The following is a 24979-nucleotide window of genomic DNA, read 5'->3' as shown; positions in this document are numbered from 1 at the left end:
TAAAATAACCAGCCTTTGTATTCAATATGTTTGTAAATTGTCCATCCAGTTTGACGCAAGCTAAACAACATTTTGGCCTGGTTTGCTTATTAAATGAGTGATTTTCACGGAGAAACAAATCATCCATCCACACAGTTTTGTATAGGACCTGTGAACAAAAATATACACTTCATCATAGCCTATAGGAAAATGTATCTGTTTAGAATTAATTTTATGTTGTATAATTAAAAATATTAAAAATACAATAATAAAAAAAAGGAATAACATTTGAAGTGCAATGCTTCAAAGATCCAATACGCTGCATGCAGAGCCAAAACAAAACTGGTTTGTTTGTTTAATAAAATAATAATATGATATTAAAGTGAAATAGTTCCATAACCTGTATTATAACTGTAGTCACTCTAGATGACAAATCATCCGTTTCACCTTTAATCAAGAATGTGCCAGAACCAAATGATAATATTTTCAGATTACCTCGGAATGAGACCTCGGTCTGTGAAGGATGCAGAACACAGAAACTCGCTGAGAATGGAGATGCATGTTAGATGTTTTATATCCCTTTAGATATTGTAAATAAACAACAAGTTTTTATAGAGATTGTGTCATGTCTTTTCTTTGACGCACACGCTGAACGCGCTGATCGTTTATAAGGACTAAGCTATTATTAACTGTAATTCCTCGAATGGAAAAGTCTTGATTAAAGAAAAAGAGAACTTAATTCGACATATGCATATAGTGCGCTTATTTCTGCGCAATGAACTAAAAATAAAACCACCCTTGAAATGCTGGCGATCTTAATTTTTTCAGCCTACACTGACTGAGAATAATGTTGCACTATTTTATTAACAAATAATTAGAATGTTTTTTTTTTCCTTCAACACATTCATCATTACTTTTGCCTGTGCAAGTTTTTTGCGCGCGCTTGAGCGCGAAGGCATCTATTTTCAGGTGCAAGATGCCACTTTGGGTGGCACCAGCACACTTTGCCACACCTGTGGCTATGTCCCTGCTACAATAATAATAACAACAACAACAACGACAAAATAATAACAAAAAATAATAATAATAAGACAGGCCTACTTTGACGTTGCAATAAAAAAGAATTAATTATCAAATAAATATTTACAATAGGCTAAAGGCATATATTAAATTAAAATAGGAGAAAATCCAATAGAAACAAATGGTACCATTTATTATAGCCCCATGCAGGGTCCAATGTGTTCTTACAACCATTGAATAACTAAGTAAATAATAATAATAACAATACTAATAATAATAGGCCTAATAATAATAATAATAATAATAATAATAATAAATTATTATTTTATACAGAGTAGGCTATTATTTAGGCCTACAATAGCTCTGAAACAATCATGTAAACCAGGTGCTGCTCGGAAATGGCTTTCTTTGCTCAGCATCAGGTGCACAGCAGCAAGAAGCTTGGCAGTGAACTATGACCTTATTTTAATGACAAATGTCTAAGAATACTGATTTACGTTTTTATTTAATTCATACATACGCAATGAATGTAAGCCTGCTAACTGTGTGTGGTTCAAATGATAGAATATGTAAACTTTGTTTATATATATAATTAAATAATAATAATTAAAAGCCTGCGTGTAAGGCTTTTATTTTGAGGGTGACGTCACGAGCGCAGATTTGGTTGACCAATTAGAGGAAAGTGGGCGTTTCAGCACCGCCTACAGGTGTAAAATGAATTTTAAAGTCGTTTATCCGTTTTCCTACCCTAAACCAAAAAACGAAAATCCAGCCAAAATCTCGTTTTTTTGTTTTCTCGTGAGCAAAAGAAAAACGGAAAAACGGCAGTTTTCTCCATTTCCTTTATTCCGTTTGAAAATGGAAAACAAATGAACAAAACGTACACGGACCGTACACGGACCATTTTTTGACTCATTATTTCGTTTTGGTTTTGTGTTTGTTTTAATATTTCGTTTTAAGTTAATAAGCAGAATAACAGGTGAGTTTCCGTGTTTTCTGCCTACAGAATAAACAGAAAAACGAAATATTCATTGTTTTTCTGATGTTTCGTTTTCCGTAATAAAAGGAATAATCAAATGAACGGATGATACACGGACCCTGTTTACACAATAAACCAGAATGTTTATTATTATTATGATATAAACTAAAGGGAGGGTGACACAGTGGCGGGTCCGTGTACATTTTGTTCATTTGTTTTCCATTTTCAAAAGGAATAAAGGAAATGGAGAAAACGGCCGTTTTTCCGTTTTTCTTTTGTTCACGAGAAAACGAAAAAACGAGATTTTGGCTGGATTTTCGTTTTTTGGTTTAGGGCAGGAAAACGGATAAACGACTTTAAAATTCATTTTACACATGTAGGCGGTGCTGAAACGCCCACTTTCCTCTAATTGGTCAACCAAATCTGCGCTCGTGACGTCACCCTCAAAATAAAAGCCTTACACGCAGGCTTTTAATTATTATTATTTAATTATATATTAACTAAGTTTACATATTCTATCATTTGAACCACACACAGTTAGCAGGCTTACATTCATTGCGGATGTATATATATGAATTAAATAAAAACGTAAAGCAGTATTCTTAGACATTTGTCATTAAAATAAGGTCATAGTTCACTGCCAAGCTTCTTGCTGCTGTGCACCTGATGCAGAGCAAAGATAGCCATTTCCGAGGAGCACCTGGTTTGCATGATTGTTTCAGAGCAAGGGCTTTATAATAATAATAATAATAATAATAATAATAATAATAATAATAATAATAATAATTATTATTATTATTATTATTATTATTATTATTATTATTATTATTATTATTATTATCAGTTACTAGTGTTTTTATTGTTTGGTGTGTTTTTTTTCTTTTTAATAGTTGTTAGCAGAACCAGAATAAGAACACTTTGGGCCCTGCTATAAAAACAAAGGGTACCATTTGTTTTCATTTATTTCTTCCTATTTTAATTATATATTGTAATTATTTATTTGATAATTAATACTATTTTATTGCAACGCCAAAGTAGGCATGTCTTATTATTTTTTATTATTATTTTTTATAATTATTATTTTTTATTATTAAATTTGCTGTTATTGTAGGCTAGATGGCAGGCTTTAAATATTTTAAATAACATTTACTCATAACCTTACTAATTCGAGAGCCGCACCTAAAAAAGTTTAAGTGCAATAAGCCTGTACAATAAAGGGAGCCGCAATGCATATTTCTAGCGCATTCTTTCACTCAACAATTATTGCTGGAATAATGAAATAAATTTCAAATTAACTAATTAAACACATTATAGTTGATAAAAAATTGTGTCTAGTAGTTCCGACAAACAGATGAGCTCGCTACATGTGCGTTGCGCTAATAATTTGACATTTGCTCTTCTTGAGAAAGTGCTACAGCGGGCCCTGCTATTTCACATATAAGGTTAGTGATACGTATTTTAAATTAGTATTGCACATTATTCATTCATTTTCTTGTCGGCTTAGTCCCTTTATTAATCTGGGGTCGCCACAGCGGAATGAACCGCCAACTTATTTAGCAAGTTTTTATGCAGCGGATGCCCTTCCAGCCACAACCCATCTCTGGGAAACATCCACACATACACACACACTTATACAGAACGGACAATTTAGCCTACCCAATTCACCTGTACCGCATGTCTTTGGACTGTGGGGAAAACCGGAGCACGCGGAGGAAACACGCGAACGCACTACACTACTGAATTAGACACACAATCTCAAAAAAAAAACTTGATGCTTATTTACATTATCTAAAGTCATTTCTTACGAGGTAGGATCTGTTGTTGTATTATATATTTTCGTTTTAATATGCAAATAATTTTCTTTAATTTGTAATAGGCCTATTGTCCCTCATTGCATAAAATAACCAGCCTTTGTATTCAATATGTTTGTAAATTGTCCATCCAGTTTGACGCAAGCTAAACAACATTTTGGCCTGGTTTGCTTATTAAATGAGTGATTTTCACGGAGAAACAAATCATCCATCCACACAGTTTTGTATAGGACCTGTGTGAACAAAAATATACACTTCATCATAGCCTATAGGAAAATGTATCTGTTTAGAACTAATTTTGTGTTGTATAATTAAAAATATTAAAAATACAATAAAAAAAAAAAGGAATAACATTTGAAGTGTAATGCTTCAAAGATTCAATACGCTGCATGCAGAGCCAAAACAAAAACTGGTTTGTTTGTTTAATAAAATAATAATATGAAATTAAAGTGAAATAGTTCCATAACCTGTATTATAACTGTAGTCACTCTAGATGACAAATCATCCGTTGCGCCGGTCAGTTTCACCTTTAATCAAGAATGTGCCAGAACCAAATGAGAATATTTACAGATTACCTCGGAATGAGACCTCGGTCTGTGAAGGATGCAGAACACAGAAACTCGTTGAGAATGGAGATGCATGTTAGATGTTTTATATCCCTTTAGATATTGTAAATAAACAACAAGTTTTTATAGAGATTGTGTCATGTCTTTTCTTTGACGCACGCGATGAACAGCCCCGAAAAGGCGCCTTTATTTAGCCTGTAGCCTAAATAATAGTTTAGATTTTATAACATATAATGTTCCATTACTTTAAATGTATAATGTTTTTTAACATTTATGGATTATATAAAATATATAGTTTATATAAATGCGCTTTGATCATTCAAGGATCATAATGCGTTGCATATTCTTCTTATTCTTCATTAGGCTTGATCCGTAAATTGTGTATTTTATAAACTGATCGTTTATAAGGACTAAGCTATTATTAACTGTAATTCCTCGAATGGAAAAGTCTTGATTAAAGAAAAAGAGAACTTAATTCGACATATGCATATAGTGCGCTTATTTCTGTGCGCATCACGCGCTTTACCGAATTACCTTTTTTATTATTTTATGCAATAGTAAATACATCTGGCAGCACCGAAAAGAGCAAATGCCAAGTTATTAGCGCAGCGCACAGACAGCTAGCTCGTCTAGTCTGAACCAGGGGTTTTCAAACTATTCATTGCACACCGATCCCATTGCATTTTATTTAGGATAAACCACTTATTTAAAATTAATTAATTAAAAGGTGCGTACTCTCCAATACACCACTGAATTATAGTGTCATAATATTTAATAATTATAATTAAGATAGACACCTGACCTCCATTTAATAAACAATTTATTTGCCATACTCTGTTAATTTGAAGTTTAAAGTTTAAATCATTTATGTTAAACTTAAATTATTTAAAAACTTAAAAAGACTTAAATTTAGTCATTTAAGACATTTTAGGTCATAAGTTTACATACATTGACCGTTGCATTTAGTAGGCCTATTCTGGTCTAAATAAGCTTTTTGCATCTTAGGTGTTTACACACACAAATTAAGCAGTTTATACATACATTTAATGTTACTTTGAAATTACTTTTGATGCAATAAATAATCCTAAATAGTTGGAAGTGTTAACATATTCTTGAAATGTAGTTATTTTATAACTATGAAATTTATTACTAAACAAAGTGAATCATATTGAATTTGCCAAGAAATAATCCACTTTACCACTGTAAAGCAATGCCCCACACTCACTAGAACGGTAGAACCTGGACTGTATGATATGTTCTGTATGTAAAATAGAGAAAATAAGCAAGATGCGCTTTCAGTCTCATGCAGCCTTAGTGAAATATAGCGCGTCACAGCAATGAACTAAAAATAAAACCACCCTTGAAATGCTGGCGATCTTAATTTTTTCAGCCTACACTGACTGAGAATAATGTTGCACTATTTTATTAACAAATAATTAGAATGTTTTTTTTTTCCTTCAACACATTCATCATTACTTTTGCCTGTGCAAGTTTTTTGCGCGCGCTTGAGCGCGAAGGCATCTATTTTCAGGTGCAAGATGCCACTTTGGGTGGCACCAGCACACTCTGCCTCACCTGTGGCTATGTCCCTGCTACAATAATAATAACAACAATAATGACAAAATAATAATAACAAATAATAATAATAAGACAGGCCTACTTTGACGTTGCAATAAAAAAGTATTAATTATCAAATAAATATTTACAATAGGCTAAAGGCATATATTAAATTAAAATAGGAGAAAATCCAATAGAAACAAATGGTACCATTTATTATAGCCCCATGCAGGGTCCAATGTGTTCTTACAACCATTGAATAACTAAGTAAATAATAATAATAACAATACTAATAATAATAGGCCTAATAATAATAATAATAATAATAATAATAATAATAATAATAATAATAAATTATTATTTTATACAGAGTAGGCTATTATTTAGGCCTACAATAGCTCTGAAACAATCATGTAAACCAGGTGCTGCTCGGAAATGGCTTTCTTTGCTCTGCATCAGGTGCACAGCAGCAAGAAGCTTGGCAGTGAACTATGACCTTATTTTAAGGACAAATGTCTAAGAATACTGCTGATTTACGTTTTTATTTATTTATACATACGGAATGAATGTAAGCCTGCTAACTGTGTGTGGTTCAAATGATAGAATATGTAAACTTAGTTAATATATAATTAAATAATAATAATTAAAAGCCTGCGTGTAAGGCTTTTATTTTGAGGGTGACGTCACGAGCGCAGATTTGGTTGACCAATTAGAGGAAAGTGGGCGTTTCAGCACCGCCTACATGTGTAAAATGAATTTTAAAGTCGTTTATCCGTTTTCCTGCCCTAAACCAAAAAACGAAAATCCAGCCAAAATCTCGTTTTTTCGTGAGCAAAAGTAAAACGGAAAAACGGCCGTTTTCTCCATTTCCTTTATTCCGTTTGAAAATGGAAAACAAATGAACAAAACGTACACGGACCGTGGCGCAGCAGGTAGCATGATTGCCTCACAGCAGGAAAGTTGCTGGTTTGAGCCTTGGCTGGGTCAGTTGGCATTTCTGAGTGGAGTTTGCATGTTCTCCCTGTGTTCGAGTGGATTTCCTCCGGGTGCTTTGGTTTCCCCCACAGGTACAAAGACATGTGCTATAGGTGAATTGGATAGGCTAAATTGACCGTAGTGTATGTGAATGGGCGTGTGAATGAAAGTGTGTGGGTGTTTCCCAGTGAAGGGTTGGAGCTGGATAAACATCCGCTGTGTAAAACTTGTGCTGGATGAGTTGGTGGTTTATTCCGCTTTGGCGACCCCAGATTAATAAAGGGACTCAGTTGAAAAGAAAATGAATAAATTAAACTTATTAAGAACAAATGAAGGGTGAAGGGAATGTTTCCATTTAACCATTGCTATTGGAAGAACACGTTTATTTGCAGTTAGGATTTTTCTAATATAATTGTTTTAAAAACATCTATCCACGATAGAAAGGTCCTTAATAGTAAGCTATCCAGTTAATAAGTTAACCATAATTAACATGAGTATAAGCCATGTCTAGTGGCTAGCTGAAATTGCGCCATCTGGTGGAGAAACGACGACTACACCAAAATCAGATTTGATGAGGGACGTTAAACTCCACGACTAAAAATGGATGTAAGATTTCTCTAGAACCGCTTTGATATAACTACATTTTAAAGCACTGCTGAGAAAGCCTTGTTATTGATTAATAGGACGAGAGACACACCAGAGATAGCTCCTGCCGCTGCTGCTGCACATCAGCCAGTGTTGTTGGTGGATGGAGGTGGTTCCTGACCCTCGTTCTCATAGCAACAGTGAAGGTGGAGCGATATATTTTAACGGAGGGGTTGGATTGTTTGTGAGTTGACGTCACGTGACTTGTCGCTGGGGAATGGGGGCACTTCCTGTTTTACTCTGCCGAGACTTGAGCCGCTGTTGTCAGTTTCAACAAAATGGCTGCTGGAGCGCCACAAACGAAATCCCAGTGAACGCTTCACGTCAGTGCAGAATCGTTTCAAATGGATGCATTGGAATTTCCGAGCATTGGGACATTAATTCGTGTGGACTCGTTTGCATACGTGTTATCGAGCTGAAAGGCATGCTGAAAGATTTCCCTTTACGCACTTTATATACATCCAAAAGCATACAAAAGCTCAAACTGCCAGTGCGCGCGCGTCTGTGAGGGTGCGCGCGTGAAGCTGCTTCTTAAAATCGCCGAAATGTTACACTTGATCAACCTTAAGCTTGCTCGCTGACGTGCAGAATTGTCGTTTAATGTCCTTTTCACTGTTTGCACTGGCATTTGTTTTTAGAGATTGTTTCTTTCCCCCCTCTGGATAAATTCCACTGCATAATAAGAGGTGAATTCCTCAACTGGAAAGTCAGGCTCGCCATTGCAGTTCACTGCAAGAGCGAGAGAGTCTGACTGCGACTGAATATATCTGATCTGTGTCAGTACGGGTATCGACAACATCCTCCTTCACCATGCAGCTCATGCACCCCATCTGAACCGCAAACTGCAGTTGCTCCGTGTGCGAAATAAAGGTAAGATAAGGCTTTTTGATAAATGTTTTAATGTTTACGTGGGCGGGGTGTGCTTGTTTCTGTTTACAGTGCCAATGCGTCATTTTAGGATTCACTTTCGAGCCTTTATAGTATTTTGACAGCCAGTGACATTCTATCCAGAATTAGAGACACCACCAAAAGCAGGCATACGCGCAGGATCTTTAACAACGTGCGGTCTTTTTGTTTTGGTGGCTGGAAATAGCTTACGTGTGCAAATGTTTACTCCCCCGTAAATCAACATTGGCCCATTTTCTAAACAGATATGCGGGATAAGCATATTTTCTATCGGATTCAATTCCTGCTCAAGATCCATAATGTTTGTCTATATGACTTGTGATTTGTGTATTGCGTTTAGTTAACGCTAGAGTTTGATTGTGTGTTGTGTAAATACATGTATCCAGTGTTTGCTGGGAGTCCCGTCACATCTTTTTGGTGCTCAAAATGTTGTTTTGGAGGCATATCTCGCTGGTGTTTGAGGTTATGTTGTTGTTGTGGAGAGTCGCGCTAACGTTAACGACAAACCCCGGGCGACGAATTTATAGAGAAAGAACTGCTGTGATTGTGATATTTATGGGTCTTTGGATTAGAAATAACCCTTGCATGTCTGACCAACGCGTCTCCCTTCACTGTGCGCTCGAGGCTCTGTCATTTTGATATTGACGGCAAGATTCAGGCTTATCAAATAAAATAAAACTAGCGTTTAGTAATTATTACGAGACTGTGTCTAAGTTTCCATCGAAACGTCAGTTAACGTTACTACGTCATCCTGTTGTTATTGCTACGAAATTCACAATAAACAGAAGTCAAACAATTTAAGCTGTCAGAGAATGGTAGTCAGTGCTTATTTTCTTTTTCTAGAGTCTTTATTAATACTGGATGTCCACCGCCTGTATATATATTTATATTCACCAATATATTCACCAATACTGTGCTCCCAAATGTAGCTACGTACGTTTTCACCTCAGTGCAGGATCCCGCTAACGTGCTTTCCGTCTGAGGACAGCACCAATGTCAAACGTCCCCATGACTGTTCATGTGGTGCAGTTGCTAATTTGGCAAGGAGAGTTTCTGCTCCCCTCCCAGGGTCAGGGGGCCCCTGTCAGAGGCAGACCTTTGAAAAGGGCTGTGTGTTCTCCAAGAGTGAAAAAGGGTCAGACAAAAAGAGGCCACTTAATGCTCAGATTACCATAAAGCTTAGGTCACATTGCCTCTCTCAGCTTGTTCTTATGGAGCCTCACCAGCATTACTGTGGCTAGGGATTTGCACCGTGTGGCTTCACGTTTGGTCATTTATTGCTAGTGAAATGATCATGTCTGCTGTGTGATTCCTGTGTAAAAGTTCCTGTATTGTGTCTGTGGCATTTTGAGCAAGACCATAATAACCACAGATCAAACCACTAATTGCATCTCTTAGGTCAGTGTCAGGATAGACTAGTTTTTGTAAAAAGCCAAAACCTTAAAAATAGAGTCACTGTAATATGAATGAAATGTGTCTTCTGTCCAAACCACAGTTGGTAAAGTGTTGAGTATTGTTCAAGTAAAACTGTGCCACAATTTATCAAATTGCTTTGAAGGCAGCATTAGCTTGCAACTGTTTATCTCTTTGTGTATATCCTGCAAACAACTGTTATTTTCTTTTCCTTTTGTGCATGTGCAGTTTTCTGGTAAAAACATTTTACATTTGCAAGTGTACATTCGCACATGTAAGATTCACTTCAGGATCTGTATTTAAAGCCACAATAGAGGATCCCGTCTGAGCTTCCAGTATCAGTCTACGCTAAAGGAAACATTCACTGTTGACATATTTTGCTGAATGAATCTCTTATCGGGTTTTACATTCTTTATAAATTATCTTGAAATTATTTTGTTTTCATTAGTTTTTTTGTTTAACCAGTGGTTTATCTTTTATGCTAAGTGTACAGGCAAAAAGTGTTTTTTACATTAGCTATGTTTGCATCCACCTATTTACACATTTTGTATATGCACATAAAAAAGTGATGAAAACGCAAGGATGCGCAAAAGTTTTGAAAATGCGGTTAAAAAACATATGCACATAACTAAGTAGGATAAAGTTTATATTCGAAAAGAAAACATGCGCAAAAAATGTGTGGAAACTCGTTTATCGATTTTAGTTAATCAGGAAGTGTCGATTTTGTTCTCTTTAACTCATTGAATGGAAACGCTGCCTACTTCTTTTTTTAGGCTCCCTAAACAAAATTTGAATGAAAACTGTTTTTTTATGCTTGTGGTGTGAAAAACCAAAAAATTAATAAAAAATCTAAAAAAAAAATGTAAAAAGTTTTTTTTCCCCAGTCTTTCGTTGATAAATATTGTTTATAAAACCATCAATGCCAATAGTTTATTATTGATCATATTTTTTTTATTTGCACAGAGGTTTTTGAAAACCTTTATGTCTTGTCAAGTTTAATATCTACAGTCAAATTCAATCATTTTGTTTATGCCAATCTGTACTGAAGATTGCGCCTGGATCTTTTTATCCGATGCTTACTGGAAAAGTTTTTAATTGTGGAAAATAATAATTCAGAGATGTTTCTTTCTTCGAAATCTAAAGTTACAGAAATGATAGTCTTTTGTTTTTCTACAGGTAGTCTCCAGAATTCTGTTTTCTGTTCTGTTTTCTTCTTCATTCTCGCAGGTCTGATTTAAGGAGGTTAATGTTTTGAACTTTCAGGATGTGTTTTTGGCATAGGCATTACATTCTTGTTGGATTGGTTGAAAACCGCAGACCAGAGGGCCGTTCAGATGGGTCTTACAAGGGCAAGTTCGTCATTCTGAGACACAGTGTAGCAGTTCTCTGAATTCATTAACCTTTTAAGAAGACATGTTTTATTTGCAGATTGCCACATTTCACCTGCAAGTTGCATGCAAAATGGTAGTCCTTCGTTGCAGTTATGGAGCATAGACTTTCTTGTCAATCAAGCCTATCGGGATGTCTTAACTTCATACATCTTAATTTTCACACGGGTTGGAAATGGAAACTATATGTCTATTGGCTCATGGAGCATTTAAGAGTTGCTTAATGTATCGTAGTAGTTTGATCGTCAATCTGCAACTTTCATGTTTGTGGTATTTAAAGTATTTGTGGCTTATTTATTTTGGCCAGCAGCCGCCCACTTAGGCAGGAAGAAACGCTTTGACATGTAAAGCTAGCCACAGTCTGTGGTATTTCAGGGTGGGTAAATCTGTGTAAAAAAAGTATCCCACAATAATAGATTGGCACAAATAAATATTATTCTGAATAAGCTCTCATGACAGTCTCCTTGAACTGTTGAAATGTGTTTAGACTTTGCAATCATTGTAAAAGTCATCATTCCAAAAGTAGCTACTATTGATTTTCAAAGCCAGAAGCATTTTTATGATTTTGAAATAAATATTTTATGCTGGCCAAGGCTGCAGTTATTTAAACAAACTTAATGCCCATGCAGTGATGATATTAATGATATTAAATGTTCATGTGTGTAATATTATAGGTTTAAGGAACTTTTGAATGCACACTTTAAGCTGAATTTGCAGCATTTGTCTTTATTGTCATATGATCATTTTTTAGATCATTTAGATTTAAGAATTTTTTACCATCTCCTTTTTATTTATTTTATTAATTTTGAAATGTTCATTAATGAGCAGAAAGTTTTAAACAGTGTTTACTTGTTTTTATTGTTTAAAGTCTTTACTGTCACATTTTATTGAAATACATTTTTTTAAATGGTCCCAAACGTTTGGTTCCTTAAACAAACCGTCATTAATTAGATCTTAATTTTCTTGGTTTAATAAACATTGTTTTAAATGAAGAATGCATTTTTGATGTTTAACAGAGCAAGGACATTTTCACAGTATGTCTGATAATATATATTTTTTTCTGGAGAAAGCCTTATTTGTTTTATTTTGACTAGAATAAAAGCAGTTTTAAAGGTCAAAATTATTAGCCTCTTTAAGCTATTTTTTTCGATAGTCTACAGAACAAACCATCGTTATACAATAACATGCCTAATTACTGCCTATTTACTGCCTAGTTAACCTAATTAACTTAGTTAAACCTTTAAATGTCACTTTAAGCTGTATAGTATTGTCTCGAAAAATATCTAGTCAAATATTATTTACTGTCATTATAGCAAAGATAAAATAAATCAGTTATTAGAAATGAATGAGTTATTAAAACTATTGTGTTTGGAAATGTGTTGAAAAATCTTCTCTCCGTTAAACAGAAATTGGGAAAAAAAAATAAACGGGGGCTAATAAATATGATATAGAACCTATATGAATTTGAACATTTTAATGGATGTTAAAGGATGGATCTATTTTATTTATTAAATTTTTTTTATAAATACTATTAGGGGTTTTAACCTTTAATGGATAGAACAGTGTAGAGAATTGATAGAAAATCATGGGGACCAGAGAGAGGGGAGGGATCTGCAAAGGACCTCGAGCGTGGAATTGAACTCGGGTCGCGGCGAGCACCTTGGTGCTATATGTCAGCACACTTAACCACTAAGCTATTGTCGTTGACAATGAGTTTTATTTTTAAGTGAGAAAAGCATCCTTGATAAATAAAATAATAGATTTTTGCTAAATATGTTGTGCATTAGGGCCGGGGATCTCGATAATTATTTTGCATATGGAACAATGACGATATATATTTCGATAAAAGTTGTTAATGCTTCCAGATTTAAGAGTACCCCAACAATGGCTGAAGCCACAATAATTAGAGTGTCCATTGAATGGCCTAACATATTTTCGGCTGATAAATTTTCGGTGGCCGAAAGTTGGATACATCTCTAATATCAACACGCGTTTAGATTCCTATTGATGCACATTTTGCTGTGTGATTGGCTCTTAGGGTGCTTTCACATCTGTAGTTCGCTTCATTTGGTCCGGACCAAGAGTAATAAATGATACATTGTTGCATCTTCTGCCGTCTTTGGGTCGTTTTCACACCACACTGCTGGCTTTGGTCCGAACCAGTTTAAACGAACCAAAATGCAGTCATCTGACAAAATCCACATCTCTCATTGGCCAGATGTTGTTGAACATATTTCCTTACCTGCTTATTGATTGGTCAGAATTCACGTGCGGAAAAATGCCAATAAACTCCCGCAGGTAAACAAAAACCTTTTACTCTGGAGGGACGACTGTGCTGGCTGATTGTATCCCTGCTTTAGACAAACTATACATTACGAAAATGACTCGTCACTTCAGGAGGAGACGTGAATTAATTTAGCTAAACTGCGACATGGTCATCTTGCGGAAATATTAACAACGATCCATCAGGTAATGTTTTCCCCTCCCTCTCTCTCTGTTGGTAAAGCGCTGTCAACAAATATTTTTCCTCCATATCCCATAATGCACAGCGCATTGGCCTACGGCAGCTGAATTAGTCCAAAACGTGCAGTACTTTGTTTTGCGGTTGGATCTGTTTTAGTACGAATCAAATTCTTACCACAAACGAACCGCTCCAGGGTTCGTTTGAAAGCGTACCAAGACCACCTCTTCAAGCAGGTCTCGGTACGCTTATTTGGTCTGCTTTTGGTGCACACTCGAGTACGATTGCTGCATTCTCACCTGCCCAAACGAACCGTACCAAAAGGGGAAACGAACTCTAGTGCGATTCAATCGAACTAAATAAGGCATGTGTGAAAGCACCCTTAGATCAGCATATAGTAAAAAGTCCAGAACCTGTTTTTGTTCTTCGCATAAATGTTATCGCGATTCAATATTGTTTATCAGCCCAGCCCTATTGTATATTAATGTCAAGTATTATTGTACAGCCGTTTTGTGTACTTTATGCATCAGATGGTCAGAGAATATGTTGTAAACATTTCATTGCCACCTCTGTGGTCTCTTTCAGCCGTAAAAGGACAGTTTCAGTTTGGACCCCTCTTGCTTTCATTTAGTCTTCAAAAAGAAAATATGCTAAAATATCTTTTTTTCTGTGTGTGTGTGTGTGTGTGTGTGTGTGTGTGTTCCATAAAATGTCATAGATGTGAGTGTTTTTTGGTGACCTTTCCTTTTAACCTCTCACAGGTCCAGCATATAGTTGAAAGTTAAAAGTTAAAAGCCGCTGCTGATTACAGGGTTTCTTCTAATCTCGCTAAAATTCACTTGACAACTTTTTCTCCCTTGATGCATCACTAATAACCTCAAAACTGATCACTCTCAATTTAGCCCCCCCTTACATGAGTTTCCTCTTATGCTAAGTCCATTAGCGTGCTGAACTGTTGGATGTTTTGCATTTTATTGAGACAAATGTGCGATTGCTGAAAGACCAACGTGATTTGAGTATAATGACAGGGGTCTTTATGGAAGGCATTTGTGTGATCTATTAGGGCAATAAATTGTCAGCAGAGCTTGTGAAAGTGCTTTCATTAGTGACTTTGCAGGAAGATGAAAGTCATCAGACTGCTATGACAGCGAGTCAATCCGCCAAAAAGCTATTTTTAGCTGCCGTTTCCCCCGCCATGAACCCAACATATAAAAATCACCTTTTGCTGTTGTTCATTGGCTCTTAGAGTCTGGTAGGAAGGTTCCTTCAGATATATTAAAAAAGATGCCTGCCTTACGTCTGGAACTCATAAAGCAGGATTTCGCAGCACACTGTGTAGTCGCCTGCAGAAATAAAATCAGACTCTAAAGGCTCTCCTGCCACGTCTTTTGTCTGTTATTTGTTGAGAGAGGCTGGGTGACTAAAGGAGATTTTCGTGTTATCCAGGGGTTTACTGGCATGTCACGTCTGTTCTTCTCAAATGGCTCGGAAGTTATGGGTTTCTAACGCGTGGTTGTGTCGGATGGAGGGGCTGCAGATTTCTTGCTCGGTAGGCTGCTGTTGCTATAGCCAGCAGGTTCCCCAGGGCTCTCGGCTCTCTTGTTTGTCTTGCGGGGCTGACATATTTTGGCTCTGTGCCCAGTGAGCGTCTTGCCCCTCTCCCTCCCCCTCCACCAGCGCATCTCCCTTCCTCTTCAGCTTGCTCCCTTCCTCCACCTACCGCTGTTTCCTACGCTATACGTCACACTGACTGAGACTTGGACCAAGTCATTTATAAATACAGATATATTTGTAAGACTATAGGAGTAAAGATTGTTATGTTGTGGGATGTGTATTGTAACATATTTATTCTTCCCTTGATCATCAAAGGTTATTCACACACTGGTTCATATGAAATGAGATGTTTAAGATACTGGTGATATATTGTATTTAAGCTAATTGCCAATAACTAAGGCCAGACAGAATCTGCTGATGTTTTTTGCTATTTCTGCACAGAATATTATAAAAATCTGTGGGTTTATGTGGAATTATTGGGGGTATATTGTAACTAAAAACCTTAAATGTTAAACAAAAAGTAACACGTTTGTAAATTTTATTTAATGTTTACAATGCAAATCCTATTAGTTGGTAAACAAAGCAATCAACAAAGTAAACCATTATTCTTTAAATGACTTTAACCGTCATTATTTAAAACAGTCAAAATATGGTAAACCATTGGGTAGAGCAGGCAATTAAAGGGATAACAGATCATCACAAATATTTACACACACAACAAGTCAATATATGAATAATATTGACGACAACGCAACAGGTATACATTTATAACATTTATAAATTCCAAATATCATTTTGAAATGAATTGAAAACAAATTAATTTATTAAAATGGGAAACACATTGAACTTTAAAAATTATTCACATAATGATCTTGATTTTGTTTTCAAGCAAATACATACAAAATAAGAGACTTTCAGATATTAAACATATGAATGGTATGTATGTATCTATCAGTCGATATCAGCTGACCATCAGTATGGTAATAATGCATTGTGCATCCTTAGTTTAAAATAGCAATTAATGATTTCTCAACATGGCTTTCATCAAACTAGCTTTGGTGCATCTGGTTCACGTCAGATTTGTTTATCTCTGATTCATCCACACAGGCAGAGTTGACTGAAAACAGGTGGCATACTAGGAACAAAGTTCAAAGTCAGTGTTTTCATTCCTCAAAAAAGAGGGTCCCTCTGAATTTCCAGCACATCTTTTTTCCCCCTATGAATTTCTTGTTAACATTCTTTTCTAGTTATTGTTTATTTAGCACAGACATCCAGGCCAACTCTTAGATTACTGAACTTTGCTCACAGATGGGACCAGAACGTTTAACTTGGTTCCGTTTTGCTGAATGTTTGCAAGCCTATAGTTGAAATCAGTGATTGGACACTGTATCTTTTGCATTGTTTAGTCTAGTAGGGGAGAGCATGTCCTCTGTTCATGTGTTTTAGCTTTTGTTGCTCTGTCTCTGTTATTGGTGGGAAAGCAGACTTTGTTTTAGTCTGAAAAGCCACACTAGGTTGATTACACAAGTTTCCTTTCTTCATCGTCATGCATATGATATATAGTTTGTTTTTTTTTAGTGTTCAAATTTTACTATTCAGTAAGGATGTCTTAAATGGATCAAAAAACTTTAGACATTTAAAATACATATTTCTACTTTAGAGTAAATTATGGTTCTTAAAACTTTCTACTTATCAAACAACTCTAGGAGCATAAAGAAAAGTGCTTTAAAATTCATAATAATAAGTGTATTGCACATGATCAGTCATGTCACACTCAACTTATGACTGCTGAAAATTTAGCTTGAACATTGTAAGACATACATTTAAATGTATTAAAATGAAATCATTTTCATTTTTTATGGCTGGACAAATTAATGCATTATTATTAGTATGTTAATCCATTAATGAATAAATGCTGACAATTATTTTATCTCATGTCAATGGGTATTTTTTTATTATTTTAAAGCATTTCATTGCTTAGTGGTTCTAAAAATACCTAAAAACAAACAATTAGTCACAGTGCGATGTTTAACAGTTCTGGCTTGGGTTGGATGATGGATGGATGTTAGATGGATAGATGGATGGATGCAATCATCATCATCACTCATCCCAACCAATGAGAACATTTGAAATAGGCTTAACGCTGGGTTTACACCAAACGTAGAGCACCACGTCAGTCATTCTAGTTTACTTGTGAGATGTTAATTTTCTGCTGGAGTTGAATAACTGTGCAGAAGACACAATTGAGGCAATAACCTCTCAACTATTGAAATGGTTATCTGAGAACAGTGTGGTGGGAGGACAGGAACTGAGAACTATTGATGTGATAAACACCGAATTCACAACTTATACCTGTATCCTGCACTTGCTGCTATTGCACTGCTGGTTAGACCTAAACTGTATTTCGTTGCCTTGTACGTGTACATGTGTAATGACAATAAAGTTGAATCTAATCTGATCTTATTATCACTGAATTCAGCTGGCTTTCAGCATTTCAGCATTGATATCACAATGTGATCCTTCTCAATAGTCCCATCGCAGGATATGCAATGTTAAGTTTCTATTATAATTCATCATTTGCATGTGTTTTTTATGCCTGTGATTGTGTAATGACATAAAAGGCATTCAATTGTACCATTTGTTACTTTAACAAGAATTGAATTTACTGAATTATTTAGATTTTTATCATTCAGTTACTGTACTTGAATTACGTTAGACTCTGTAAACGATAAAACAATTTTTCAACTGTATCTTTTCTTGATTGTATTTATAAATAGTTATGCATGAGAATACAACACATGCAAATACAGAACTGCACTGCAAATAACACAGACCATATCGAAAAATGTGTCGGAGGACCCCAAAAGTTTATAGATTGTTTAAATAGGTTATAGATTTTTTTGTAGATACACTGCCACTGCAGAATCATCCCAATCGATCTAACATGATAACTTCTTTGCAAATAGAGATATTAAGATTTCTGGTGAAATTGTATTCATATTGCAATTTATATCACAAAATAAAAAAAAATATTGTAATGCTAGATTTTTCCAATATTGTGCAGGTCTAATCCCTGGTAGTGGCAAAAAATTGGTTTTATATTTAATTAGGTTGCATGAATGTTTTAGAGTAAAAATATATTTTATCTGTTAAAGGGAATACTATAAAACACCTCAGTTGTTTAAAGTATCGTTGCACTTTTGTTCATACCAAAATGTTTAAAATAACAGTGAGCAATACACAACACTACTTTTTAATTCAGTGTTAAATTTTGCGTATAAGAATGCAAATAATCACAGAAATATTGCAATTTAATATTGATTTTTATTTTTAAAAAAAGAAAAAAATATCATTGCCCTTGTATTATTTCATAAATGCAGCCTTTGTGAATATAGAAGACTTCTTTTAAAAACACTACAAAACTGGTATTGTAGAAATCTGGTCTTGATTATCGTGTGTCATTTTAGTTATTTCTTGATAATTAATTTCCAGCCAGGTAGTATGGCTCAATAGATATTAATCAGTCATTAATGAACCAGTTATTTAATCAATTACATCTTATTTGAATGTAATAAAAATTGAAGCTTATATTGAATGAATGACTATGGGTTTTGGAGTTGCTCTGTCAACAGTATATATGTATGTTTGTTTAAACTTTAAAGGAACCAATGTAACACACAGCTGATATTCTTTTCTCAGCCTTGGGACAAAACACATCACACAAGAGGAGAACCATTTGATGGAAGAAAAGAAAAAGAAAAAGCAAGAAGAAAAGAAAAAGAAGGAAGCTGCTCAGAAAAAGGTATACTTTTCTTTCCTTTGATCCATAAGCTTCCACATAGAATTGTTTGCTGGCGTCCACCGTATAAAAGCCGCTTAACAGACACCTTACTGAGTCTGTCATAAGCTTCCGAGACATCTTTACCAGTATAAACCGCAGGTACCAAGCTGGAGACAACCTGTTTAGTGTCTGCCTGTGGAGTGTTGTATGTCATTGTGAAGCTATCAAGTCAGTAAATTAGCTAAAAGTAATGTTTTGCCATGATTTTTGTTATTTATTTATTTTTTTTAAATCAGGCAATTGTGGTTTTGAATGCAGATTATTAGCAGGTCTTGACACTACATATAACTTAGAATATATTTGGAAAGATTCTGACTATGATAACCTTGAATAAAAATATCACAGTTTCACGGTATTGTAATTACTTCTCTATGAGATACATATATATATATATATATATATATATATATATATATATATATATATATATATATATATATATATATATATATATATTATTTTTATTTTTTTATTTTTAATAGTCTGTGTAAAAAACAACAACTATTTTCCCCACTGAACACAATATATTGTATTTTAAGAAACATTTAAAATATTTTGTGACTCTAGCTTTTGATGTGGAGGTTTCTTTTCTGCCGGAGATACTGTTCACCTAACAAACATAACAAAATAGTGGTAAAAAACACATAAACCCCCCTAAAAAAACAAACTTGTATATACCGTTGGAATGGTATAACAGCAAATGTTGGCCTTTATAAAACCTTGACTTTTCCAAAGCGCGGTTGACCTTGAAAACGGTTATTGTCCCATGCATGCCTAAAAAATGTCTGGTTCTGTTCAGATGCATTCTGAGGTCTGAGATGTGAATTTTGCTTTCTTTCACAAGAAACACTTGTTTTTAGAGGATGTAGAAAAAGCAGGCAATGATTGCAGTGTGTGAAGTACTCTTGGCAAATGTATGCTTATTTTTAAAAGAAAATATGGATTAGCAGTGCAGTGCATAAGAGTGTGATGAACAGCTACTGTTTATTTGATATTTCATATTGACGGATGATAAGTAAGTAAAAAATGCTATTTCTTTTCTTCCAAAACATTCACTCTGAACCCAACTAATGGTATAAGTTTGAATCTATATTTGTACTTTTTCCCTTATAAATATTTATTATGTTTTTAGTGGAGTAATGGATCACAAATCTGATGGATCAGACCTTTTTTCGGATCAGCAATAAGGGGAGAAGATTAATTAATTTTAGAAATCAGGAAATAACCAGCTAAATAAATAAATAAATATATTCAGTTCTGTCAACAATGATCGTGCTTATAATGCTAAATGTATCGATTTAACATAATCTTGTACGACAACACATCATTTTTTGGGCCTTATTTTCAATTAATGATTTAATAACAGATTTGAAGAATTAACAAGCACACTGTATGCAAATCATGACCATTAAAACTATTTGTTACATAGGTGTTTGTATTAAGATCCTGAACTTTTAGTGATTAATTGTGCATCATTACATGGAATGTATTAATGCAGGCTAAACGAGTAGTGACAGAAAACACTTTTGATAACCTAAGAAAACATTTAAATCACCATAACTTCTTCCGTCATCATTATTAGGCTATATTTTATAGCAAAGCCAAGATGTCTACAAGTAATAAATCTACAAGTTTAAAAAAAGATATTAATCCATGGCCTGCAAGTCACTTGCATGCCAAATAGGGTTGCATAGTTTACCAATACTATGGTAGTATTGTGATACTATGGCTCCAAAATACTGGTGGTGCCACTGTAGTTTGTAAACGGTAGTATCGGCGTTAATGGGTTATCTACAATAGATGTTGCATGTGGAAAAGTTATAATTATTATTATAACCTTTATTTTACCAGGAAAGACACATTGAGGTTAAAAATCTCTTTTACAAGAGCATCCTGGCCAAGATAAGACAGTACACAAGTCACATGAGTCCAACAGACAACAAACAAAAAACAATTTAGTTAACATGAATCACACTGACAAACTATTCAAAACATCTACAAACCTGTGTTTCAACTTCTCAATCTTTTATAGTCTTTTTAAAAGCATGTAGAGAAATCAAGTCTTTGAACTGCAACTGTGTTTTGCAGATTGTTCCAAGTCACTAAAATGTTCACACAATTGTGCAACAATCAACCATTTTATTTTAATAGTCTGTAAAACCCTTTAAGGTTGCAAAACTGTGTCGAATTTACACCTTTTATGTTAGCCTATTGCTTTAGTTCAAAAGCACATTTGAATCGGTTCATTTCTGTTCCTGTTAATATGATTTACAACAACCGCAACAATCTCTTTAAAAGAACCACTCACAAAGTTAAATTTTGAATTACTTTGGATTGTTACCTGATAAAACAAAATAGATGAAATAGCCAAAATAGCAAAAGGAAACATTGAAACATTGAATTTTTGACCACTTCATATAGCCTAATTTTGTTGGAAAAATGTAAAAAGGTTGTAGAAATTTGATTTGGTATAATTTGTATCTTTATTTTAATGTATTTTTATTGGTCATGTATACATTTTAGATGAAGTGAGATGCAAATAATACTGTTTGGCCTTAAGGAAATTATTAATTATATTCAAGTATGCCTATATTATAACATAAAATATAGTATTTCTGACAATTGTCTTTATAATTTGAGCTAGGAATTACAGTATCGCAATACTACTTGGTATCGTCGTGATACTTCAGCTGGTATAGCATCTAAAGATTAATTATTGGTATCGCAACAACACTATGCCAAACAGTGTAACATGGTCTGAATGCGATCCGTTACACCTCTTATGTTTTTAGTTTGTTATTTTTGAATTCATAGAATAGGCTTAGATGGTATGATAGTTGTCTTCACATTTTATGAATATTTCCTGCAAAAATTGAAATTTAACTAAACCTTCCCCAAATCAAGTTACATAAAATTAATTTCTTCATATACACAAAGGCTTTCCCTGTGCATTTTAATTGTGCTCATATAAACACCCCAAAGAAATTTCGTCCCCACCAAAATCAAATCTTCACCCTTGGTTCTATCTGTGTTAAATTTTACGCTTTTGACCATAGGTGTTGTGCTATTGGAATTGAGTGTTTAATAAAGAGAGTGTTACTTTAATCCTATCACATTTTAAGTAGTTCTTTAAGTAATCTAAACAGTTTTCTTTAATTTAATGATCTGAAAACACACTTTATGAAATTACAAGAGCACTGCTACTATTTGGTTTCACAGCATCTCTGTGTGGAATAATTTTGAACATGAAGCAGATATGTATTATAATAATCTAATATATTCAGAGATATGCTGTCCACAAGTGGTTTTTGTTGTTCCAGTTTGGTTGTCGTTGACGTTATAAAGCATTTATACGCATAACGTGAAATTGTTCACCTCTGAATTTACTTTTTCTTTTTTCTTTACAGGCTACTGAACAGAAAACCAAAGGTCAGTTATGATTCTCTTTGCATCTTTAAGGCACGAAGCTTTACCTTTTAAGTGAAAATGTTCCACATCTTAAACGTCGCTTAAGTTGCTTCTTTATCATGTGAGAGTACCAAAAAAGAGATGAAAAGTCCGACTTAATACAAGTATTATATCATTTGATGTAATTGCAGTTTCATGTTCGAATGCAGTGCATTTGATCAGATGCTGATGAGTTATTTATGTGGGCAAATTGAATGACTGGTACATGACAGCACAACAGAGACAAACTGACCCCGTGTGGAAATTGCTGAAGGATTATTCAAATATTTGTGCTTTCAAACATTTGAATGCTATTGAGAAGTTGTAACTGGCCTCAGGATTACTTGTTTAATGAATTATTTGCAAATAAGGCATTTAGTATGAAACACTACATATAATTTGTTCACTCTTTAGTCTTTATTTATTATGGAAATTTGTTAAGACTCTGAAATGCAATTTGTTGTTTCTTCAATGATGGATACTTTTGGCCTTTAGTCCTTTTGTTTAGTTTTTTGCGATAGATCGATTTGTCTGCTAATAGGGTTAATATGATTGTGTTGTTTGTTCAAACTTCTTATTTAAAGTGAGCTGAAATAACAGCTTGTGGTTCTTGTTTTTTTTTTTTTGGTAAAACTAAATTTTTTTTGTTCAATCCACTTCAATTTGTTGTTAACTTAGGCCAAGTTTACACTAATACGTTTTAGTTTTGAAACGGCGTTTTAGAAGGAAAACACTCCGTGTCCACATTGGCGTTTCACCCAGCGTTTCTGAACAGCTCTCCGTCCACATTATACCATCTGAGCTCCAGGCAGTCATCAGGTGCTCTGCAGGCACCTCCCCAGAAGAGAGCAGCGCAGGTCGGACAGTCCACCAAAGATCTTCTGATGGATTTCATCACTATAGTTGTTAAATGTGATATTTAATTCATTTTGTCTATTTCTAATGACTCTTTGGTCTTTTAAATCTATTACATTTTCTCAGATAACACGTTTTGGCTAAGCACAAAGATAAGTTAATATATTAATTATGTATAAAAACTGATATTCAGCAAAAGAGAGGGTATGGTTCATATTTTTCACTGAAAATGAAAAGGAAGCAGTTATGTTATAGGCTCTGTTTTGTTATAAAAATGCGTAAAAGATGACGGTCATATAAATATGTAGTAATATATAAATACACAATGCCTTAACATTTTTAGTGTCTGTTAAGTTAATAACAAAATAAAAATAGGCAGTTTCTTGTGTTAGTTACAATGTTAGTTCCTTCATGTTTTAATTATATTGTAAAGATAGTGAAACAATGCAGACAGGGTGATATGAATGATGTTATAAAGTAGCTACACTGTTCCCTTTAAAGATTTACCTGACGTGCCCTCTGGAGTTTGTTTTCAATATCAAACTTGCGAAGTCTGAACTTAAAGATAGGATGCAAGACTGAACTATGTGTAGGCTACTTAATATTGAGAAAAAAGCCCTAATCTGATAGGTGAATGTCTGCACTTACGCCTTCCTTTTCAGATGTCTCAGTTTTCCCCCATCCACACTAACACGGAGCAGCAGTGTTTTAAAATGAAAACGGCCTCTTCAGCATTTTCAAAAAGCTCAGTTTTCGGTGCTTGTAAGCTTTGGGGTAGTGTGGACAGAAGGCGTAACTGTAGCAAAACATATGCGTTTTAAAACAAAAATGTATTAGCAGGGTTCAACGCTAAGGATTTTTTCTACTGGCCCAATTGGACCAGTGGTTCCGATTTTTACTTGCCCTGTCAAAATTTTTACTGGCCCCACCAAAAAAAAAAAAAAAAGTGAATAGCTATTTCTTAGCCACAAATTAAAAAAAGGTGTCAATTTTTGTAAATCTAGAATTTAAATATTTAAAAGATGTTAATTAATGTATAATGAGCAAAATTCAAAGTGTTTTGAAACAAAAGATGGCTGACCTGCCAAACTGATGGCAAACTGAACAAAACATCACTTCATTTTTTTAGTCGTGGTGTACACTCGTCAATGTCAGCTTCCAAGACGTTAGAAATAAATGTTTTCCTTTAGGATCATCTTTTAATGTTGTCGCCATGTTGCTGTCTCTTCGCTGTACTGGTTGATATGAAAAAAAATAACGTGCTCACAAGATCCAATCAGATAAGGGGAACCGAGAAGATAGCGTTTGAGGGCTTGAAAACACAAACTGTTTCTCGATTCTAAGACCGTATTTGCACACAAATGACAAATAGTCACAGGTAAATTGAACTTTAGTGACAAGGCAACAGTGCCCCGATCGGGCCAGTAACAATCCTGTCTACTGTCCCAAGCATCTCACATGCTTTCCCTGGGCCATCGCGCAGTCCTTATTGTTGAGCCCTGATAAGTATAAACGGTGCCTTAATCGATTTGTGTTGGGACAACAAGAATGAATTGTGTGGAACACTGTATCTTTTACAGTG

General features: G+C 34.6%; 1 protein-coding gene across 8 annotated transcripts in view; it reads left to right on the top strand.

Annotated features, from left to right (window-relative positions):
* The first annotated feature begins 7798 nt into the window (after positions 1-7798).
* The window catches only part of tnrc6c1 (trinucleotide repeat containing adaptor 6C1), a 77778-nt gene continuing 60597 nt past the window's right edge, over positions 7799-24979 (top strand). For all 8 annotated transcript variants that reach the window (XM_087244765.1, XM_087244764.1, XM_087244761.1 and 5 more), the window contains exons 1-3: positions 7799-8402; positions 18954-19056; positions 22503-22524. In XM_087244765.1, the coding sequence (XP_087100891.1) occupies positions 18994-19056; positions 22503-22524 (85 nt within the window). In that variant the 5' untranslated portion in view covers positions 7799-8402; positions 18954-18993. The remainder of the gene's footprint in view (positions 8403-18953; positions 19057-22502; positions 22525-24979) is intronic.

Source organism: Danio rerio, chromosome 3 (genome assembly GCF_052040795.2).
Source record: "Danio rerio strain M-AB ecotype USA chromosome 3, GRCz13ab, whole genome shotgun sequence".
In the NCBI taxonomy this organism is placed as follows: Eukaryota; Metazoa; Chordata; class Actinopteri; order Cypriniformes; family Danionidae; genus Danio; species Danio rerio.
The sequence above is the reverse complement of the archived record's forward strand: the minus strand, read 5'-3'. Positions and strand labels throughout refer to the sequence as shown.